Source organism: Puma concolor, chromosome D3 (genome assembly GCF_028749965.1).
Source record: "Puma concolor isolate L17-30 chromosome D3, mPumCon1.1.hap2, whole genome shotgun sequence".
Classification (NCBI taxonomy): Eukaryota; Metazoa; Chordata; class Mammalia; order Carnivora; family Felidae; genus Puma; species Puma concolor.
In genome coordinates this window covers 57,450,891-57,470,452 of record NC_141678.1, presented here as the reverse complement: position 1 = coordinate 57,470,452, position 19,562 = coordinate 57,450,891, and the positions used below count along the sequence as shown (strand labels likewise).

At 38.0% G+C, this 19,562-nt stretch overlaps 1 protein-coding gene and 1 long non-coding RNA gene across 3 annotated transcripts in view; both read left to right on the top strand.

Annotated features, from left to right (window-relative positions):
• Positions 1 to 6,039, top strand: part of RPRD1A (regulation of nuclear pre-mRNA domain containing 1A) — a 70,398-nt gene extending 64,359 nt beyond the window's left edge. Inside the window, exons 7-8 of one of the 2 annotated variants that reach the window (XM_086682757.1) lie at positions 2,535 to 2,732; positions 5,251 to 6,039. In XM_086682757.1, the coding sequence (XP_086538883.1) occupies positions 2,535 to 2,684 (150 nt within the window). In that variant the 3' untranslated portion in view covers positions 2,685 to 2,732; positions 5,251 to 6,039. Of the gene's footprint in view, positions 1 to 2,534 lie in introns of both variants that reach the window. The other variant, XM_025931302.2, reaches the window with a different exon arrangement.
• Positions 6,040 to 8,898: 2,859 nt separating this feature from the next.
• LOC147575589 (uncharacterized) lies at positions 8,899 to 19,240 on the top strand. Its single transcript, XR_015242541.1, has 3 exons — positions 8,899 to 9,054; positions 18,286 to 18,487; positions 19,102 to 19,240. It is a non-coding gene; the product is annotated as an uncharacterized LOC147575589 (long non-coding RNA).
• Positions 19,241 to 19,562: the final 322 nt, after the last annotated feature.

Here is a 19,562-nt window from a genome sequence, read left to right as displayed (position 1 = left end):
GTAGCTTTTGTTTATATTTACCAATATTTTGTTTGCAGTATATACCAAAAAAGCTGAAGGCTTTTAGTTGCCAGTATCACTTGAATGAAATCTTAGTTGAAGAACAACCTATCTGGATGCTAGAAACTAAAAATTAGGCTGAGCAGTAATGACCACTAACAGCACATATGACATTTCTCAAGTCTCTAGCAGAGAATGATTGCTTTTGAGCATGTTTGAACAACATCTAAATGTGTCATGCTGACCCCAGAGTGCTTTATGTATTATGTATTCAAGAGTGATTCAGCTAAGAACAGTGAGACAGATGGAGACAAGTGTTTGTCCCCATACCGGTGTGTTTTGAGGAAGAAACGTGCTAAATGTGGACGTGTGTTATGAGAGCCTACTGAGAAGTAGGCCTCTGGAATGTGAATCTTTCGTATGCCACTCTGAGCTGCTGTGCTAAAACTTACTTGGTGTTCCAGTGTGTATCACTGGTGAAGGGGATGGGGAAGAAGAAAATCATACCTTGAGATTACAGATTTCTATTAAACTCTCTTTTACTCCATCTTGATCTTCATGATAAATTAGAATTGCAGGGACAGGTAGACATGGCAAGAATTGACACCTCTCTTAGGTGCCCGAAGCTATGCTTGAACTTTTCCAGCCTTCAACTTTACCTGCTTTGCCTGTCACTGTGCCCAGTCCCCCATGCTTCCAAGGTCTCTTTTCCTCCTTCCTTTAGAACAGTGGAGTTTCAGTAAGTCTAACAAATCCCTTTCCCCACATGGGCTTTTTTTTTTTTTTAATTTTTTTATGTTTATTTATTTTTGAGACAGAGAGAAACAGAGCATGAGTGGGGGAGGGACAGAGAGAGAGGGAGACACAGAATCTGAAGCAGGCTCCAGGCTCCAGGCTCGGAGCTGACAGCACAGAGCCTGATGTGGTGCGTGAATCCATGAACCATGAGATCATGACCTGAGCTGAAGTTAGACACTTAACCAGCTGAGCCACCCAGGTGCCCCTCGTGTGGTTATTCTTTAACGGAGGAGGTTCAGTCATTCAAAGAAACCCCACTAGTTGATTTCATTTTAGGCAGAAAAACTAAAAAAGTGGCTCATAACTCTGTGTATTAGCATCCTTTGGGGAACTTGTGTAAAATCCATGAACTCTGGACCCACTTCTAAAAATTATCCTCATTTAATTGATATGTAGGAGGACTGAGCTTCTCCTGAAAAATTTGTTTCTTCAAGAATTTCTTAGCTGATTCTGATGTATAGAGCTGAGGAACACTAAAGAAGAGCTCTTTGTGGATCATTGTTCTTCCCAGAATGAAAGCTTATCACTCACCTGTTCTGTCTTGTTTGTGAGATCAGCCTTGGTTAGAAGGAGGATGTTCTAGTTTTTTCTGGAAGGAAGAATACCCATATTCTAGATTACCTCCTTCCTGTCCCACCTCTACTAGGTAATGGAGTATAGAAGGATCCTGTCTCTCCATGTGGAAGTCTGGAAACTTCCATTAAAAGGAAATATTGCCAGTAGAGACAGTGGACTGTTTCCCTCAAAACCAAACATGATCTTGATTGGTTTCCAGTTTCTGAGTCTTTAGGCCACTGTTTGCAAGGTTTCCTAACCTTTTAGGGGGCCACTGGAACTTTTAGTGGTCTGGTGAAGCTTTGGGCCCTTCTCAAGTTTAATATTTAAAAAAAAATTTGTTTTAACATTTATTCATTTTTGAGAGAGACAGAGCGCAAGTTGGGGAGGGGCAGAGAGAGAGGGAGACACAGAATCCGAAGCAGGCTCCAGGCTCTGAGCTGTCAGCAAAGAGCCCAATGCAGGGCTCAAACCCATGCACCATGAGATCATGACCTCAGCCGAAGTCGAATGCTCAACTGATTGAGCAGGTGCACCTCAAGTTCAGTATTTTAATGTAGAAAATAAATTGCTTAGCATTACAAAGGAAACAAGTTATATTAAAGTATAGTTATTGACATAATATTTGTACAATAATATATGCTTCTTTATTGACACATTAAATAACATTTAATGTTTGGTCTGAGAATTACCATAATTTCAAAGTCATGATAAATGTCAGCAGCTCAAGATAGCTTTAAAAAACTGTAATGTAATATCATAGCAGCTTGTTTCCATTGAAGACAAATTCACAGTTACTGATAATACTGTGATTTGTTGCTAGCATTCACAATTGAAAACAGTGCTAAATTTCAGTTTAGGTTTGTGAAAACAGGTATGTGGTTTTTCTTATCCAAGCTCAAGGACACGTGAAGATCTTACATGTTGAGGTTAACTATATTGACATGGTAATCTTCTTTTCACAGGTGTGTGACAACTGTTTAAGATGATGGTTTTTCATAATAATAGAGTTTATCTAGTAGTATATTTCCAAAGCCCTTCCTTTGATCTTAATGCTAACTTGGTAATTATCTTTTTTTTTAGCATTAACTGAGTGTAATACCAGATTTTATGCAGACCATTAGCTAGATAGCTCTTCTCTCAACTCCCAGAATGCTAATGAAAGTGGTTTGATGTTATAGGAATACAAGCGCAAGTTAGCCAGAGTTTCCCTGGTGCGCAAAGAACTCAGGTCCCGGATCCAGAGCCTGCCAGACTTATCCCGATTACCCAACGTGACTGGAAGCCACATGCACCTGCCCTTTGCAGGGGACATCTACAGTGAAGACTGATGACCAGTCTCTTTCCAGGGCCCAGGACTTTGCAAGAGATGGAGACAGGTTAGGTGGACAGTCCTGTAGCGTTATTTTTGTATATGGTTGAGAGAATGACTAACAAAAGAAGTGACAAGTAATTTATAAAATTGTTTAAAATGTTGGTTTGTTTACTATTTTATTGGTAAGTTAACATGACTTAGTTTAAAAAAGTGATGATCTCTGTGTATTAATAAGCTCACAAATAGTGATTATTTTCAAAAGATCTTTTTGTAAATTTTTTTGATCCAGGGCCTTGTGAGAAATTCCATGTTTCTATTTCTTCATGTATTTTCAAGTGTTTTTCTTTTTTTTTCTTCAATATCTAATCACTGTATAGTATGTAATTCCTAAGGGTGAGAACTAATCAGGAGTTGGTAGAGACTTTATTATGGTATAGTTAGGACTTGATTGTAGAAGGGACTAAATGTTCCAACTTAAACTCCACCCTTCTCCCTGACCAAAATAGCAGTTCTGTGCCTCTTAATGCCTTGATTCCTTATTCCTCAGAGGTCAGGAATTGAACACTAAACTGAGGGTCAGATCAAAGCTTAGAGAACTTTTCCACAATAGTACTGTAGGGGTTCCATTCCAGCTGCCAGTGTAGAACAAAAGGAGTATTAAATAGGGACCCCCTTGATTAAACTATTTAGAATTATTTGAGTAGGTTAATACGAAAATGCTTTGGAAATGTTGTAAAATTTGACCTTCTACCGAGACGACAACTTTGATTCTGGAACTGATTGCTATTTTCAGATCAGTCTCCTTTTAACATAATTGATCCCTTTAACATAAAGCCGTCTATGGGATTAAAAGAACCGTAAAATACTTTTATTATTCGCTTAGCCATTTAACTTTAAAAACAATAGTATTTTTAGCTCTAATATCTCAACACAATATTCCTTAAAGTTCAGTAAAATAGCCTGGAACATTTTTAATGTTTCCTTAAGGTTTTTGAATGACTGTATATTTGGAAATTAAGCAGTGCTACACTACAGGGTAGATCTGGCAAATATTATATTTGTATATTTAGAATTACCAAAACAAATGTACTTTTACCTTTTATTTCTAACCCTGTGTGTTAGAGCAGTTGCATGCTCTCCTGCTTTCTTTTTAAAATCACATTGTTAAGCTGTGGATTTGTACTAAATAATGACTTAGGATAAACATTTTTTTTTATTCATTACATATTAGACATTTTGCTTTTCCTTGTAAGCAGATTCAAATTAGATAGTCAATAAAACATCTTTTAAATCCCACAAGCCAATTATGTCTCTCTAGTCTGAATGGCTTCACTCTTTTTTTCTCAATATTAGAAATTATAGTTAAAATGAATTTCTATGTGAAGAAGGCAAATATTTATTTTCAGTAGCCAAAAGTTCTGGAAACAGTGCTTTTAACAGTTTGGCCTCTCTCCAGAACATAGACACATACTAGTAGTCCCCATCCATATATGGCTTATATTCCAAAGTCTTTTAGTCAACTTTTGGGATTCTGGGCACATTTTCTCACAGAAAGAATAGTAGTAGTTAGGTTCCCTATAAACACTACCATACAAAGGTCACCAGGGAACCTAATCCACTTAACCATGAATGTACTTAACTTGTAATGTGGTTGACAATTACTAATAGATCCTGATCAGCATTTGTAACATCACTCTAACTAAGGAAATGGTGTGCAGCAGCCAGATTCACACATTGTGGTATCTGTCTGTTTTGTGTACCTCTGTCCCTAGGTGTAGATTATATAAAAAGAAGATTCAGCATGGGGGTGGTGGGGTAACAAATGCACAATTATAAAAACCTAGTTATACCTGTTCTAAAAGTGTACCATGTAAGTTAGTTTTTCTTGTTAAAGTGAAAGCAAAAACCTGTATATTAATTTATTTTCAATGTCTTCACCTTATTTATGATCTGTTAAAGTGGTGGTTTATCCATTCAAAATATATTTTTTTCCATTTAAAACTAATTTATAAACTATGTACTCCTGGGAAGATTTGAATTATTCGAAGTTTGTTGGAATATTTTCACCATTTAAGACAGACTTCTGACTTAGATACTGATTTTAATGCCAGTATCTGTTCTAAATATTTATGATAAAAAGGCATTATTTTTTTAAAGAGCTCGATGCGATTTGTGATAAGTGATAGTACTCAACCTGAATCCTGCCCCCAGTCGCACCCTTTGACCAGTCCTCCACAAACCTTTAAGCTGTTGGTTAACTCACTAACTGTAAACACAAATGATATGGTCTGGTTTAGAAGTTGTCTTTTCAGCCTTATGTTAACATGGTAAGCCTTAGCAGTGAATGGTCTTCTTTTCTAAAAGGTAGACTTACATTTTCTCAACAAATGGGGTTAGATGGGGGTACTATAATACCACATTCGAAATCATGAGTGTTTTCTCCACTGTGTATGAACATGAGGCAAATCATGCATCTTTGAGTGCAGTTTGGCCCGGCCCCTCAAGAGAGAAGCATGTCCCCACACTTGCCGCAGGGGTACTGTGGTTTGAATGGATACCATCACTCTTTTCTCCACAAACAGTGCAGAGAGCTGTCTGGAGTGGCCATTTGAACAGATTCCCTGGAGTTCCCTCCGCTCCTTCCATCACTACAGTAAGTAAAAGAACCACATGGGGGAACCCGGGAGTCTGAGAAAAATCAGCTGTGCTCAAAGGCCTCCCTCCCCCTCTAGGAAAACCAGTCCAGATGCAGCTATTTTGGTACCTCTTCTCACATGCACTCTGAATCAGGGTTTTTCTATAAGAATTCCTTCAGAATCAGCAAACGCTGGGATGACCTGGTTGTCTTGATTTGCAAAATTAAAAGAACAAAACTAGGTTGTCAGTTGTCACGGTAGATGAGCAGCTCATCTATTAAAGTGTAGTCATTGAACTGGTTCTGAGAAATCTTTAGAAAGAAAAAACTTCAAAGTACAAATTAATTGGGAAAGTTAGAATGCCCTTTCTGAATTTTACATTCTACAAATTTGTATTATATGAAATAACATAAAGCTACAAAACTGCTTTGTATTCTATTAAGAAATAGCTCCTAAAGATGTAGTCTTGTTTCATAGTTGTTGCACTATATCGAAGCTTTTTAAAGTGTAAACCCAGTTCTTCTCTGTATAGAAAGGGAGCATTGTGTTACACACTGAATTTATTTATACAGAGCATTTGTTGCCATCTGTACTTCTAGCCATCCGCACGTGAGTCTGTTCTGAGGTGGCGGTAGCACATGGGAAGATGAAGTTTCCCTGTTTACCCCTTTTTCTTTGGCTGTATCTGATGACAATATAAGATGTTCTTAATAAAGTTTTATGTTGTTTTTGAAATGTGTAGATAATTTCTGTGAATCTGATTGATTGAATGTGACGTGGGAGGGGAGAGATTAATGGACTGGGAAGGAAGCAAGGGATTGGAAGTATTCCGTGACTTTCTGGCCGAGAAACCGCTGAAGGAGATCCGTTTTGCATGGCCTGTGCTTCCCAAACTCGAGCGAACATAAGAATCACCTGGAGGGTGGTTAAACTACAGATTGCTGGGCCCCACTCCCTGAGCTTCTGGGATAAGGCCTGCTGGTTTATATTTTTAACAATTTGATGCTGATGCCACTGAGTTTAGGGACCACACGTTTTGACAGCCAGTACTCGAGACCAACTTTGAAGTCCATGACTTACTTCACAATTTGTAATTCCAGGTAATGCGATAATAAAGTAAGGGTTTTACAGCTCATCTTATAGTAAGTTCCTTATGGGGAGAGAACAAGATCACCTCCTCTACTGCCCAGTAATGCTGAAGTGGTTTGGAGTGAACGGATTCATTTGGTACTTTGAACTTCTGGAGCACAGGCCTTCACCACATATTGCATTTAAAGCAGATTGGGATATGCTAAAAATCTGTGGGAATCTCTAGGGCAGCATTTGCCAAACTTCCGTGATAAGACTCACTTGGGACATTTTCATAAAGGGCACATATCTACTAAGTCAGATTTTTCTGTGATTCTTAGCATCTAGAAAGTTTGGGAAATGTTGTCCTCTGACCACTGTCCCTGGTTCTCCATTCCTAGAAGGCCCTCTGGTCATTTTATCTGAATCCAGGTGCTTCCCATCCCCACTCCAGTTTTCCACCTTTGCAGTGGGACGTTTTAGACAGTGGAACCTATATCCAAAGATGCTGGTTCAGAAGTCTGCATTTTAAGCAAGGTACCCAGGTGATTTTGATTGATGCGTGTCATTCGTAGATTGCACTTTGAGAAACAACGCCCTTTGAAGCAAATGGTAGTCTGTGATCTATTATAATGTTCGTTCACATGTATGGTACTTAATATGCATCCGGAACTACTGTAAGCACTTCATATGTCCTTTACTCTGATTATTCATTCCACTTCTACAAATGAGGAAACTAAGACACTGTCAATTCTGTGTGCCCCTGAACAGGTCAAATGGTGAAGCTGGGACTCACATCCAGCTCCCAGATTGGCTCTGAGCCCTGTGTTTTATTTATTTATTATTATTTTTTTTAATGTTTATTTATTTTTGACAGGGGGGGGGCAGAGCATGAGTGGGGGAGGGGAAGAGAGAGAGGGAGACCCAGAATCCGAAGCAGGCTCCAGGCTCTGAGCTGTCAGCGCAGAGCCTGATGCGGGGCTCAAACTCACGAGTTGTGAGATCATGACCTGAGCTGAAGTCTGTTGCTCAACCAAGTGAGCCACCCCGGCGCCCCAGTGAGCCTGTGCTTCTTAACCACTACATGATGATGCCTGAAACACTGATAGGTTGTGTAGCAGCTCCATGATCACCAAATCCATGTTTTGCATAACGTGTCAAGCTATAGTGAAATTATGACATTATGCAAGTTAAAAACCAACATCTTAGTTAAAAGCACTACTGGAGTGGGCTTGTAAAAAGATGGTAAATCCAGGGAGTTTTTTTGTTTTGTTTTTTATGGAGGTAAAAAACACGTAACAAAAAATTTACCAGTTTTAAGTGTACTTTGCATTAAGTACATTGACGATTAACACTGTTGTGCAGCCATCACCACCATTAATCTTTAGAACTTTTTCGTCTTCTCCAAGTGAAACTCTGCCCATTAAACAATAACTCCCTATCCCTCCAGTCCCTGGCAACCACTGTTCTACTTTCTGTCTCTGTGAATTTGACTTCTCTGGGTACCTCATATATGTGGAATTAAAAATATTTGACCTTTTGTGACCGGCGTATTTCACTCAGCATTGTGTCCTCTAGGTTCATCCATGTAGCCCGTGTCAGAATTAAATTCCTTCCTTTGTAAGGCTGAATAGTATTCCATTATATGAATGTGCCACATTATGTATATCAATTTGTCTGTCAACGGACACTTGGATTGCTTCCACATTTTGACTATTGTGAACAATACTGCTAATGGGTGTACAAATACCTGTGCAAGTTCCTGCTTTGATTTCCATTTGTTGTTGTTGTTTTTTCCATTTGTTGTTTTCAGAGGAGTTACTTATATTCACATCAACAAAGTGGAGTTAGAATGAACTATTGATAAGGGTATTCTAGATAATATTTAATGAATACCTACTGGCATGGTGTCTAATCTTTCGAGATACAGAGAGATTATTCAACTACATGTCTGCTCTCAAAGTTTACAACCTAGTGGGAATGAAATACAGTGACAACTTAAGCCTGCTACGGATTCTGGGTCTCCTTCTCTGCCCCTCCCCCACTCTCTCTCTCAAAATAAATATTTTTAAAATCCAATTCTGTACTTTATCATGATGCATGGAATTCAAATGTGAAAGGTAGGCTCCAGGCTCTGAGCTGTCAGCACAGAGCCTGATGTGACACTCAAACCCACAAACTGAGATCATGACCTGAGCTGAAGTCGGATACTTAACCAAGTGAGCCTCCCAGGAGCTCCTAAAACTGAAATTTTGAAGTTAAGTGAAATTGTTAGAGTCATTAGCTTATTCTGGTATCCTAGAAAAATTCAGTACAAGTGAAGTTTTTCGTCCTATTCAGGAAAGAAATTTTGATTTTACTTATGGAAACACAAGTTTAATGAGAGATTTTAAGAGGTTTAAATTGTGCATTAATACATTAGTATTTATTGTCTCCTTTTCCCAGCTCTTGCTTTTAAGTTATAAAATCTTGTAGTACTTTTAGGAGATCAAGTTAATAGCAGAGTGCTACTGATGCTGTTGGAACTCTTCTTAAGATCTCTTTGTATGATTCAGTTATAATTCCCCTCAGGTGGGAATTGGTTCCGCAGTTACAGACTGCAGCTGGAATGTGCCTAATGGAGGGAAATTAAACTGTTTCATGCTGCTTTTTGAGCTGATGTGGAGCAGTGCAAGAACTCAGGTGAGGTTCATGCCTACTTCCTTTTCCTATCCAGCTCCTAGCTCCTAACTCTAGATACTCTAGCCTGAGGCAAATGTCATTATTTGTGCTTAACATTCTCCCTGTTTGAATTGCTAGTCTCTCCTCCTCTTGGCAAGCTTGATGAAGAAATACCTACTTCCTTGATCTTTGGTTTGTTGCTTTTATATCCATTGATGGACAGAACGGTTACAATTGTGAAATTTTGTGTCAACAGCACAAAGCTCTTTTTCCAGTTGGGCATAATTTTCCTCACCAGGAACCAATAAAAAGCTAACTGCCAAGGATTGAGTTTATTGACTAATTGATTAAAGTGGAATTTTTTCTTAGCAGTTGCAACATGGCAGAGAGGAGGGGTTTTTTTAAAGGCTAAATATCTCTTTTAGAGCAGATGACTTGAAAATAATATTAAACAGAAAACCTATCTTCTTATGTTTTTTTTTTTTTTAATTTTTTTGGGGAGAGAGAAAGGGAATCCCAAGCTGTCAGTGCAGAGACCAACATGGGGCTCGAGCTCAGAACCGTGAGAATCTGACCTGAGCCGAAGTCAAGAGTTGGATGCTTAACCGACTGAGCCACCCAGGAGCCCCCTTTTTTATACATAATTTTTTCGAGCGGAAAACCTATCTTTTTAAATATAAAGTGTTTTCAGTGTGAATTTTTTAAGAGCTCTATATTATTTAAATTAGTCTAAAAATATAATGAAACAACTAGTTAAAATAACCTAGGGCAGTAAGTATGGGATTTTATTTTCAGATGTTACTTAGTCATAGTAATATTTGAAATACAATATTCACTAGATATATTTCTGGCAGCTTAATAATTACCTTTGAATACTTTAATGAGATTAGATACAGTAAGGAGGTTTATTAAGTGCTTGTTTGCTGTCATTTTACAAATTCTAAATAGTTATTTTTATTATAAAAATTAGCACCAGTCTTAAGCGTCATGTGGTTAAAATATTCCTGTTCCATTTTTAGTTCCGAACTTTGATTTGGTTTCTATTTTTGTTACATTATTCAGTGCATCATATGGATGTGACAGCATTCGGTAGGCACGTTAAAACCTCTTTCCTAGAAATCTCATTTGTTACTAAAATAGTGTTAAGGATGTACAGACTTGTTTCATTGTATGCCACTTAATGAAATGGTCATTTGTATTTTATGTTCTCTAAGAATGCTTCTGCACAATGTACTTTTGTTTTCTAAAGGAAAAAACTAAAACCTGATTTCAGCAATTGTTCTCAGAGGTCATCAGATTAAAAAAATAAGTAGTCTCACTTTCTAGAAAGACATACCATCTAAAGTACTCAGTAGAAGCCAACAAAATAGTTGTAAACTCAAAGTTGTATCATTTTCAGTTCTTTTTATCAAAGAACACCGCAAGTGTTCATTGTGCCCGAACCCATGCCACGTTTTCTTTAGAGCAGGGGTGACAGTCTATATGACCTACATGCCCTTTTCCCCATAAGTTTCTTCCTCTTGTTTATGGCACATATTTCTAATTTATGAAGCCCCATCAAAATCAGAGCTTCATGTAGCCATCACCTGGTTTTTTTTAGTTTGTTTAATTTTTTAATTTACATCCAAGTTAGTTAGCATAGCATATAGTGCAACAATGATTTCAGGAGTAGATTCCTTAATGCCCCTTACCCATTTAGCGCATCCCACAACCCCTCCAGTAACCCTCTGTTTGTTCTTCATATTTAAGAGTCTCTAGGGGCGCCTGGGTGGCGCAGTCGGTTGAGCGTCCGACTTCAGCCAGGTCACGATCTCGCGGTCCGTGAGTTCGAGCCCCGCGTCAGGCTCTGGGCTGATGGCTCGGAGCCTGGAGCCTGTTTCCGATTCTGTGTCTCCCTCTCTCTCTGCCCCTCCCCCGTTCATGCTCTGTCTATCTCTGTCCCAAAAATAAAATAAAAACGTTGAAAAAAAAATTAAAAAAAAAAAAGAGTCTCTTATGTTTTGTCCCCCTCCCTGTTTTTATTTTTATTTTTTGCTTCCCTTCCCTTATGTTCATCTGTTCTGTGTCTTAAAGTCCTCATATTAGTGAAGTCATATGATATCTGTCTTTTCTCTGAGTAATTTCGCTTGGCATAATACCCTCTAGTTCTAGCCACGTAGTTGCAAATGGCAAGATTTCATTCTTTTTGACTGCCGGGTAATACTCCATTGTATGTATATACTACCTCTTCTTTATCCATTCATCCATCTGGACATTTGGGCTCTTTCCATAGTTTGGCTATTGTTGATAGTGCTGCTATAAACATTGGGGTGCATGTGTCCCTTCGAAACAGTATACTTGTATCCCTTGGATAAATACCTAGTAGTGCAATTGCTGGGTCATAGGTTAGTTCTATTTTTAATTTTTTGAAGAACCTCTTCCAGAGTGGCTGCACCAATTTGCATTCCCACCAGCAGTGTAAAAATGTTGCCATTTCTTCACATGCTCACCAACATCTGTTGTTGCCTGAGTTGTTAATGTTAGCCAGTCTGACAGGTGTAAGGTGGTATCTCATTGTGGTTTTGATTTGTATTTCCCTGATTATGAATGGTGTTGAGCATCTTTTCATGTGTTGGTTGGCCATCTGAATGTCTTCTTTGGAGAAGTGTCTATTCATGTCTTTTGCCCATTTCTTCACTGGATTATTTGTTGTTTAGGTGTTGAGTTTGATAAGTTCTTTATAGATTTTGGATGCTAACCCTTTAACTGATACGTCGTTTGCAAATATCTTCTCCCATTCTGTGGGTTGCCTTTTAGTTTTGCTGATTGTTTCCTTTGCTCTGCAGAAGCTTTTTGTTTTGATGAGGTCCCAGTAGTTCATTTTTGCTTTTGTTTCCCTTGCCTCTGGAGACGTGTTGGGTAAGAAGTTGCTGCAGCCAAGATCACAGAGGTTTTTGCCTGCTTTCTCCTCGAGGATTTTGATGGCGTCCTGTCTTACATTGAGGTCTTTCATCCATTTTGAGTTTATTTTTGTGTATGGTGTAAGAAAGTGGTCCAGGCTCATTCTTCTGCATGTCACTGTCCGGTTTTTCCAGCACCACTTGCTGAAGAGACTGTCTTTATTCCACTGGATATTCTTTCCTGCTTTGTCAAAGATTAGTTGGCCATACGTTTGTGGGTCCATTTTTGGGTTCTCTATTCTGTTCCATTGATCTGAGTGTCTGTTCTTGTGCCAGTACCATACTGTCTTGATGATTACAGCTTTGTAATACAGTTTGTAGTCTGGGATTGTGATGCCTCCTGCTTTGGTTTTCTTTTTCAAGATTGGTTTGGCTATTTGGGGTCTTTTCTGGTCCCATACAAATGTTAGGATTATTTGTTATAGCTCTGTGAAGAATGCTGGTGTTATTTTGCTAGGTATTGCATTGAATATGTAGATTGCTTTGGGTACTATCAACATTTTAACAATATTTGTTCTTCCTATCCAGGAGCATGGAATCTTTTTCCATTTTTTTGTGTCTTCTTCAATTTCTTTCATATGCTTTCTATAGTTTTCAGTGTATAGGTTTTTCACCTCTTTGGTTAGATTTATTCCTAGGTATTTTATAAGTTTTGGTGCAATTGTAAATGGGATCGATTCCTTGATTTCTCTTTCTGTTGCTTCATTGTTGGTGAATAGGAATGCAGCCAATTTCTGTGCATTGATTTTATATCCTGCAACTTTGCTGAATTCATGAATCAGTTCTAGCAGTTTTTGGGTGGAATCTTTTGGGTTTTCCATATAGAGTATCATGTCATCTGCAAAGAGTGAAAGTTTGACCTCCTCCTGGCCGATTTGGATGCCTTTTATTTCTTTGTGTTGTCTGATTGCAGAGGCTAAGACTTCCAATACTATGTTGAATAACAGTGGCGAGAGTGAACATCCCTGTCTTGTTCCTGACCTTAGGGGGAAATCTCTCAGTTTTCCCCAGGATGATATTAGCGTTGGGTCTTTCATATATGGCTTTTATGATCTCGAGGTATGATTGTTCTATCCCTACTTTCTTGAGGGTTTTTATCAAGAAAGGATGCTGTATTTTGTCAAATGCTTTCTTTGCATCTATTGAGAGGATCGTATGGTTCTTGTCCTTTCTTTTATTGATGTGATGAATCACATTGATTGTTTTGCGGATATTGAACTAGCCCTGCATTCCAGGTATAAATCCCACTTGGTCGTGGTGAATAATTTTTTTAATGTGCTGTTTGATCCAGTTGGCTAATATCTTGTTGAGGATTTTTGCATCCATGTTCATGAGGGAAATTGGTCTATAGTTCTCCTTTTTAGTGGGGTCTTTGTCTGGTTTTGGAATCAAGGTAATGCTGGCTTCATAGAAAGAGTTTGGAAGTTTTCCTTCCATTTCTATTTTTGGAACAGCTTCAAGAGAATAGGTGTTAACTCTTCCTTAAATGTTGGGTAGAATTCCCCTGGAAAGCCAACTGATCCTGGACTCTTGTTTTTTGGGAGATTTTTGATTACTAATTCTACTTCTTTACTGATTATGGGTCTGTTCAAATTTTCTATTTCTTCCTGTTTCAGTTTTGGTAGTGTGTATGTTTCTAGGAATTTGTCCATTTCTTCCAGATTGCCCATTTTATTGGCATATAATTGCTCATAATATTCTCTTATTATTGTATTTATTTCTGCTGTGTTGGTTGTGATCTCTCCTCTTTCATTCTTGATTTTATTTATTTGGGTCCTTTCCTTTTTCTTTGTGATCAAACTGGCTAGTGGTGTATCAATTTTGTTAATTCTTTCAAAGAACCAGCTTCTGGTTTCATTGATCTGTTCTGGTTTTTATTTTTGGTTTTGATAGCATTAATTTCTGCTCTAATCTTTATTATTTTCTGTCTTCTGCAGGTTTTGGATTTTATTGACTGTTCTTTTTCCAGCTCTTTAAGGTGTAAGGTTAGGTTGTGTTATCTGAGACCTTTCTTCCTTCTTTAGGAAGGCCGGGATTGCTGCATACTTTTGTCTTATGACCGCCTTTGCTGCATTCCAGAAGTTTTGGGCTGTGGTTTTATCATTATCATTGACTTCCATGTACTATAGCCATCACCTATTGACTGGAGCTGGAATGGGAATTGAAATGTATTTCTTTGCTGTCTAGGTGAAAATTTTGATGAGTTCTTCAGTTTCGAGAATGGTGCCAACTGAACTATAGTAACCAGTGAGAGGTATATGTTCTCAGAGTTGTAGTTTCCCAAGAATACCTAGTCTATAACTTCCTCAGCTTTTCAAGATTTTATGGACCTAAGTTGCCAGAAGCCCAATTAATATATCTAAATAAATACCCCTTTTCCATTTAATAAAGCAAATGTAGTTTCTGTGGTTTTTGAATGGATGTGTTATGTTGAGCCTTTAACTTGTGGCAAATACAATAACAGAAGCTGAGAGAATTGAAACAGAGAAAGATACCGTGTTGCCTTTATAGAACTCAGAATCTAATGTGGGAGACCCACACCGACTATATTAAAATATCATAAGTTCTACACGATGGTGTGAAAAAACGTTACAGAAAAGGTGAATGGCATTTGAACTCATCTCTGAAAGTTGCTTAACTGACCATGGGTTGAAAACATAATTAAAAGATTTTTTATTTATTCTTATTTAAAACATTTTTTAAAATTTATTTGAGAGAGAGAGAGAGAGACAGCACAAATGGGGGAGTGGCAGAGAGAGGGAGAGAGAGAGAATCCCAAGCAGGCTCTCCACTGTCAGTGCAGAGCCCGATGAAGGGCTTGAACTTAACTAACCATGAGATCATGGCCCGAGCTAAAATCTAGAGTCAGATGCTTAACCAACTGAGCTACCCGGGCACCCCTATTTTTATTTTTTTGAATGTGTTCTTTACTTGGTGTCTCAACAATACTCATGAATTAAGTGAAAAACTAAATGGGATTGTATATATAAACAAACATAAACATAGATTTTTGCTCGATGGAAATCTGAAGGCATTAACTTTTACTCATGTTGAATAAAATGGCTAAGTTTAGAGTAGGTCTACTGGATAGAAGACTAAGGTTTTAAAGAACAATGAATGTAGTTGCCTGATTTCAAGCATGTGTTGCTTCGGTCAAACAACACAAGCTGTCTTTAAAATTGTTCCCTGTGCCCCCAACCCCCACGCCCCAAGCCACAGCTGTGTATTTATTTTTCTCTTCTCTGTGGCTAAAAAGGCAATACAGTTTTTTATTCTGTCCATGTAGTACGAAATGCTGTGATGGCTAGAACATGACTCCATTATCTGAAATCAGTTGCAATAATTGTAATAGTATGGACCAGTAAAGACCCTCACAGGAAAACATGAAATGATGGGCAATCCAACTTCTTTCACTATATTGTTGCCATGGCTGGGATTGATTGTATTTGACAAAGGGACAGTGGGACAGACTGTCTTAGACCAAGGACCGTGCCACTTTCTCTTGTTGCTAAAATTAGTAGATTTACTCTTGGGTGAATGCAACATCTAACTTTGTCTAACCACATCATTTGAGGAATGCCGTTTGTGACTGTGTAAAGCATCTGAAGCAACAGCCAGAACTATGTAGTAGCTGAAGCAAAATACTTGAATTCTAGAGGGGCATCTTTCACCCAGCTTTGGCTGTGTCTCTCAGACCTGGACCTTTATTATAAAGACCTGAGTGATGGTTCTGTTTATGGTTTTAACTTAAGGACTGGCTAGTTTAACCTAAGGACTGAGAATGTATTCTCCTGCTTTTATTAAAGTTAATAACTCTTCTGTGAGCCTAAAGCACTCACATGTTAATTGAGGTTATCAAATTCCCCCAGGTAAAAAACTAAGACTACGAGTATTTTTCTCTCATGCACTTAAGTACTATAGTTTTTAGGGAAATGCTTAAGAGAGAATATTAGCATTTTTGATGCACATATATTAAGGCTGGTTAGAAAGTTCCTAAATTCTTTAGAATAGAATTGAAATGCCAGCAATATTTTAGACAAACCATTCTGTCTAATGAGGACTTTTATCCTAGACAAGATAGTACGTCTTAGAGGTATAGTTGAAGCTTGGGGAATAGTGAAAGTCCTTACTGAATTGATATGAGGAAACAACACAGGACTTAACAGAAATCTTAGCAGAGGAGTACGCTCCCTGCAAAATCCCTAAGTCCAAATGAGAGTTTTAAACAGTTTAAGCAGGGGCGCCTGGGTGGCTCAGTTGGTTGAGCATCCGACTTCAGCTCAGGTCATGATCTCACGATTCGTGAGTTCAAGCCCCGTCAGAGCCTAGAGCCTGCTTCGGATTCTGTGTCTCCCTCTCTCTCTGCCCCTCCCCCACTCATATTCTCTCTCTCTCTCTCTCTCTCTCTCTCTCTCTCAAAAATAAGTAATCATTAAAAAGTTTTAAAAAAAATTAAACAGTTTAAGCAGTTTAAACAGAATCTTGAAGGTAGCCACCCAACTATTCCTTTATATTCCAGATGTCTAAAAGGTATTTGATCAATGCAAAGGCAGAAGTTTGAGTATGTATTTAAAATTCAGAAACATTGCTTGTATTGACTTGGGAATTCAACATAAAACTACTTTTAAAAAGATAAAAACTGTCACTAGTAAGTAAATAAAATAGGTATGCTTTTGCTACAAAGTTAAAAAGTTACAAGAAAATTTTAGACCTAACTTAAAAAACTTCTATTTGTCTCTTTTTATTAGTCACATACAATCATATTTAAATACCAGGTATCCTGCTTGGTGTTTCCTTGAGGGTCTATGAAAAAAAGTAGCTGGTAGTATAGCTAGCTAATCCTAACAGGCAGAATTATTATTTAGATCTATACGCTGTAAATGTAATTCCAAGATACTGAAGCAAAATCCCAAAACATAGATACTTAACACCACTATCTAACCTTTACATGAGTTTTGTGTGGTCTTTTTCCTTAGTTCAGAATGAAATGATGAAACAACCAATCTCAAATTAGTATGATTTCCTGGGTTTTTTTTGGGGGGGGGGGTGGTTAAAAAATTATTTAAAGTTAAGAGGTGCATGAAAGAAAACTGAAAAACACAAGAAATAAAGACCAAAGTCATCCATAATCACAGTTTGACTTCTAGGTCCCATGTGTGTATCTACACAACTAAACATTTTCATGTAATTAAGATTGTACAGTTATGTGTCATGCTTTTTCACACACCATGAATATTTACCATTTCAAAGTCCCCAAACCATGAGTATATTGATAACCAAGAACACACTACAGCAAGTCCATCTGAAAGAAAAAAAAATGTAATCCTGCTTTTCTTGGTGACAAAAAATAAAGGACAAAAATGGCAACAGTCCTCTAGATAAAGATACTGACAGAGTTATAATTAAAATACTGCATTCCTGGGGCACCTGGGTGGCTCAGTCGGTTGAACAGTCAACTTGGGCTTACGTCATGATCTTGTGGTTTGTGAGCTCGAGCCCCGCGTTGGGCTCTGTGCTGACAGCTCAGAGCCTGGAGCCTGCTTTGGATTCTGTGTGTCTCTCTCCCTCTTCCCCATTCACACTCTCTCTCTGTCACTCTCTAAGTACCACCTTCCCTTAATGTTCAATTAAAACTGAGACATAAAGTAACAGTACATAAAGTATAATACTTCTAAAAGAATTCATTATCCAATCTATACTATTCAAGTATTAGCAAGGAGGTATGTTTCCACTGAATTGTTTGTTTTTTAGAGAGAGCATGAGTGGGGGAGGGGCAAAGAGAGAGGGAGAGGATCTTAAGCAGTCTCCCCTCCCAGCACAGAGCTCTACAAGGGGCTTGATCTCACAACCCTGAAATCATGATTTCACCTGAGCCGAAATCAAGAGTTGGATGCTTACCCAACTGAGCCACTCAGGAATCCCTGAAGATTGTATATTTTTCAAAGTTAAGGATTTAAAGACATACTTTAAATATTGTAAATTATATGTATGTTTGATGCATATGTGTGTATGTAATTGCATTTTAAAGTTAGTAAGGAAATGTTCTCTAAAAAGCTAATTGGTCAGGAAAGATAAATTTAAAATATTTCATATCAAAACAAGGGTAAAAGGGCTTAACAAATTGAATTGAATGTATTAAAAACTGTATACTTTAAACTTTTGTCTGTTAACTTTAATGACAATTGATCATGGTACCCAGGTTTAAAACTAACATTTTGGGATGCCCAGTTTCTAAAAGAATTTGTTAATTCCAAAAGTGTTGCTACAGTTTCTGTCCTTGAGAAAAGTAAAAGATGATTTGGAATTATTCCAGAGAAACTTGTGTATAAAAATCTTGTGCTTCCAACTACGCATTGAGCCACTCCAGGAGGATGCAACTGCTGTGGCAAGGACCCTTAGACAGAACTTTGGAGACTGAACCACTGGATTTTCTGCATTTCTTGAGGTGAATTCACAGATCAGACTTCCCTCAATCTCCACTACTTACATGCCACCTCAAGGAACCAAGTGCCAAAGTAAGTTTCCACTTGTTAGAACACTGAACTGCTTTGAACTGAATGTGAATTTAAACAATTAGACGAAGAAATACTTGACAGGTGTTGATATTGTCCAAGAAAAAAATTATTCTAACACTTGTTAAAAGGGTAAGAAAGACTTTTCTTCAGGACTTTTGTATTATGTATCAAGATTATCCCCATGGGAGACCTATGGGGCTCAACTCTGAAGATGTCAAAGACAGCTTGGGATTTATAGCAAAGGAACAGACCGAGGGGGTTAATGGGTAGAAAATCAGTAAAGGGAGACATCAAGGGTAATGGGATTCTCGTCAAAAGCAGGCCACGATGATCAGATAAAAAGGGTGGGGGAATTCTTGCTTAAACGGGGCTAGACAGGTGGAAGAGCCCAAGGAAGATGCCTCGTCAAACCTGGGGCTCTGAGAAGCCTGTGTAATGTTTGGTCAAGAAGAGAGTGTTCATCAATATAATCGCAACGATTTTTTTACAAATACCTCAAAACAGTTTGCCTACATCAGTGAGATGCATTCCAAGGACAACCACCTTAGGATAATGCTAGACCTTATTATTCTTCTGTTATGTTTTTAATTGATGTTGATGTTCATATCTTATAGATTTGGGGGAGTCCATTACGATAACAGCACAAATTGCTTGAACACTTTCCATATGCCACTCTTCTGGGTGTTTTTCATGTACGATCGCATTGGGTCTTCACAGCATCCTCATCAGGTAAAGTACTATTATTAGTGTCGCTTTACATATAAAGAAACAAACTCTCAGAAATTAAGAGTGCCAAAGATTGCACCGTTAATTAAATGGCACTGCCTACTGCAAAGACTACAGTCTTGACCAGCAGGCTGTACTGCCTCCCAAACAAGTAATTCTTGGTCAGAATTAAGAATTATAATTAAAGGAATAATTTTATGGTTTATAAGATACTATCATTTGGTTGAAGGGCTAAAACATGTAACTAAGCATTTGGTGATGATGTCAGAGGTAAATTTTAAAGATGAGAACTCAGGGGCACCTGGGTGGCTCAGTTGGTTAAGCATCCGACATCGGCTCAGGTCATGAT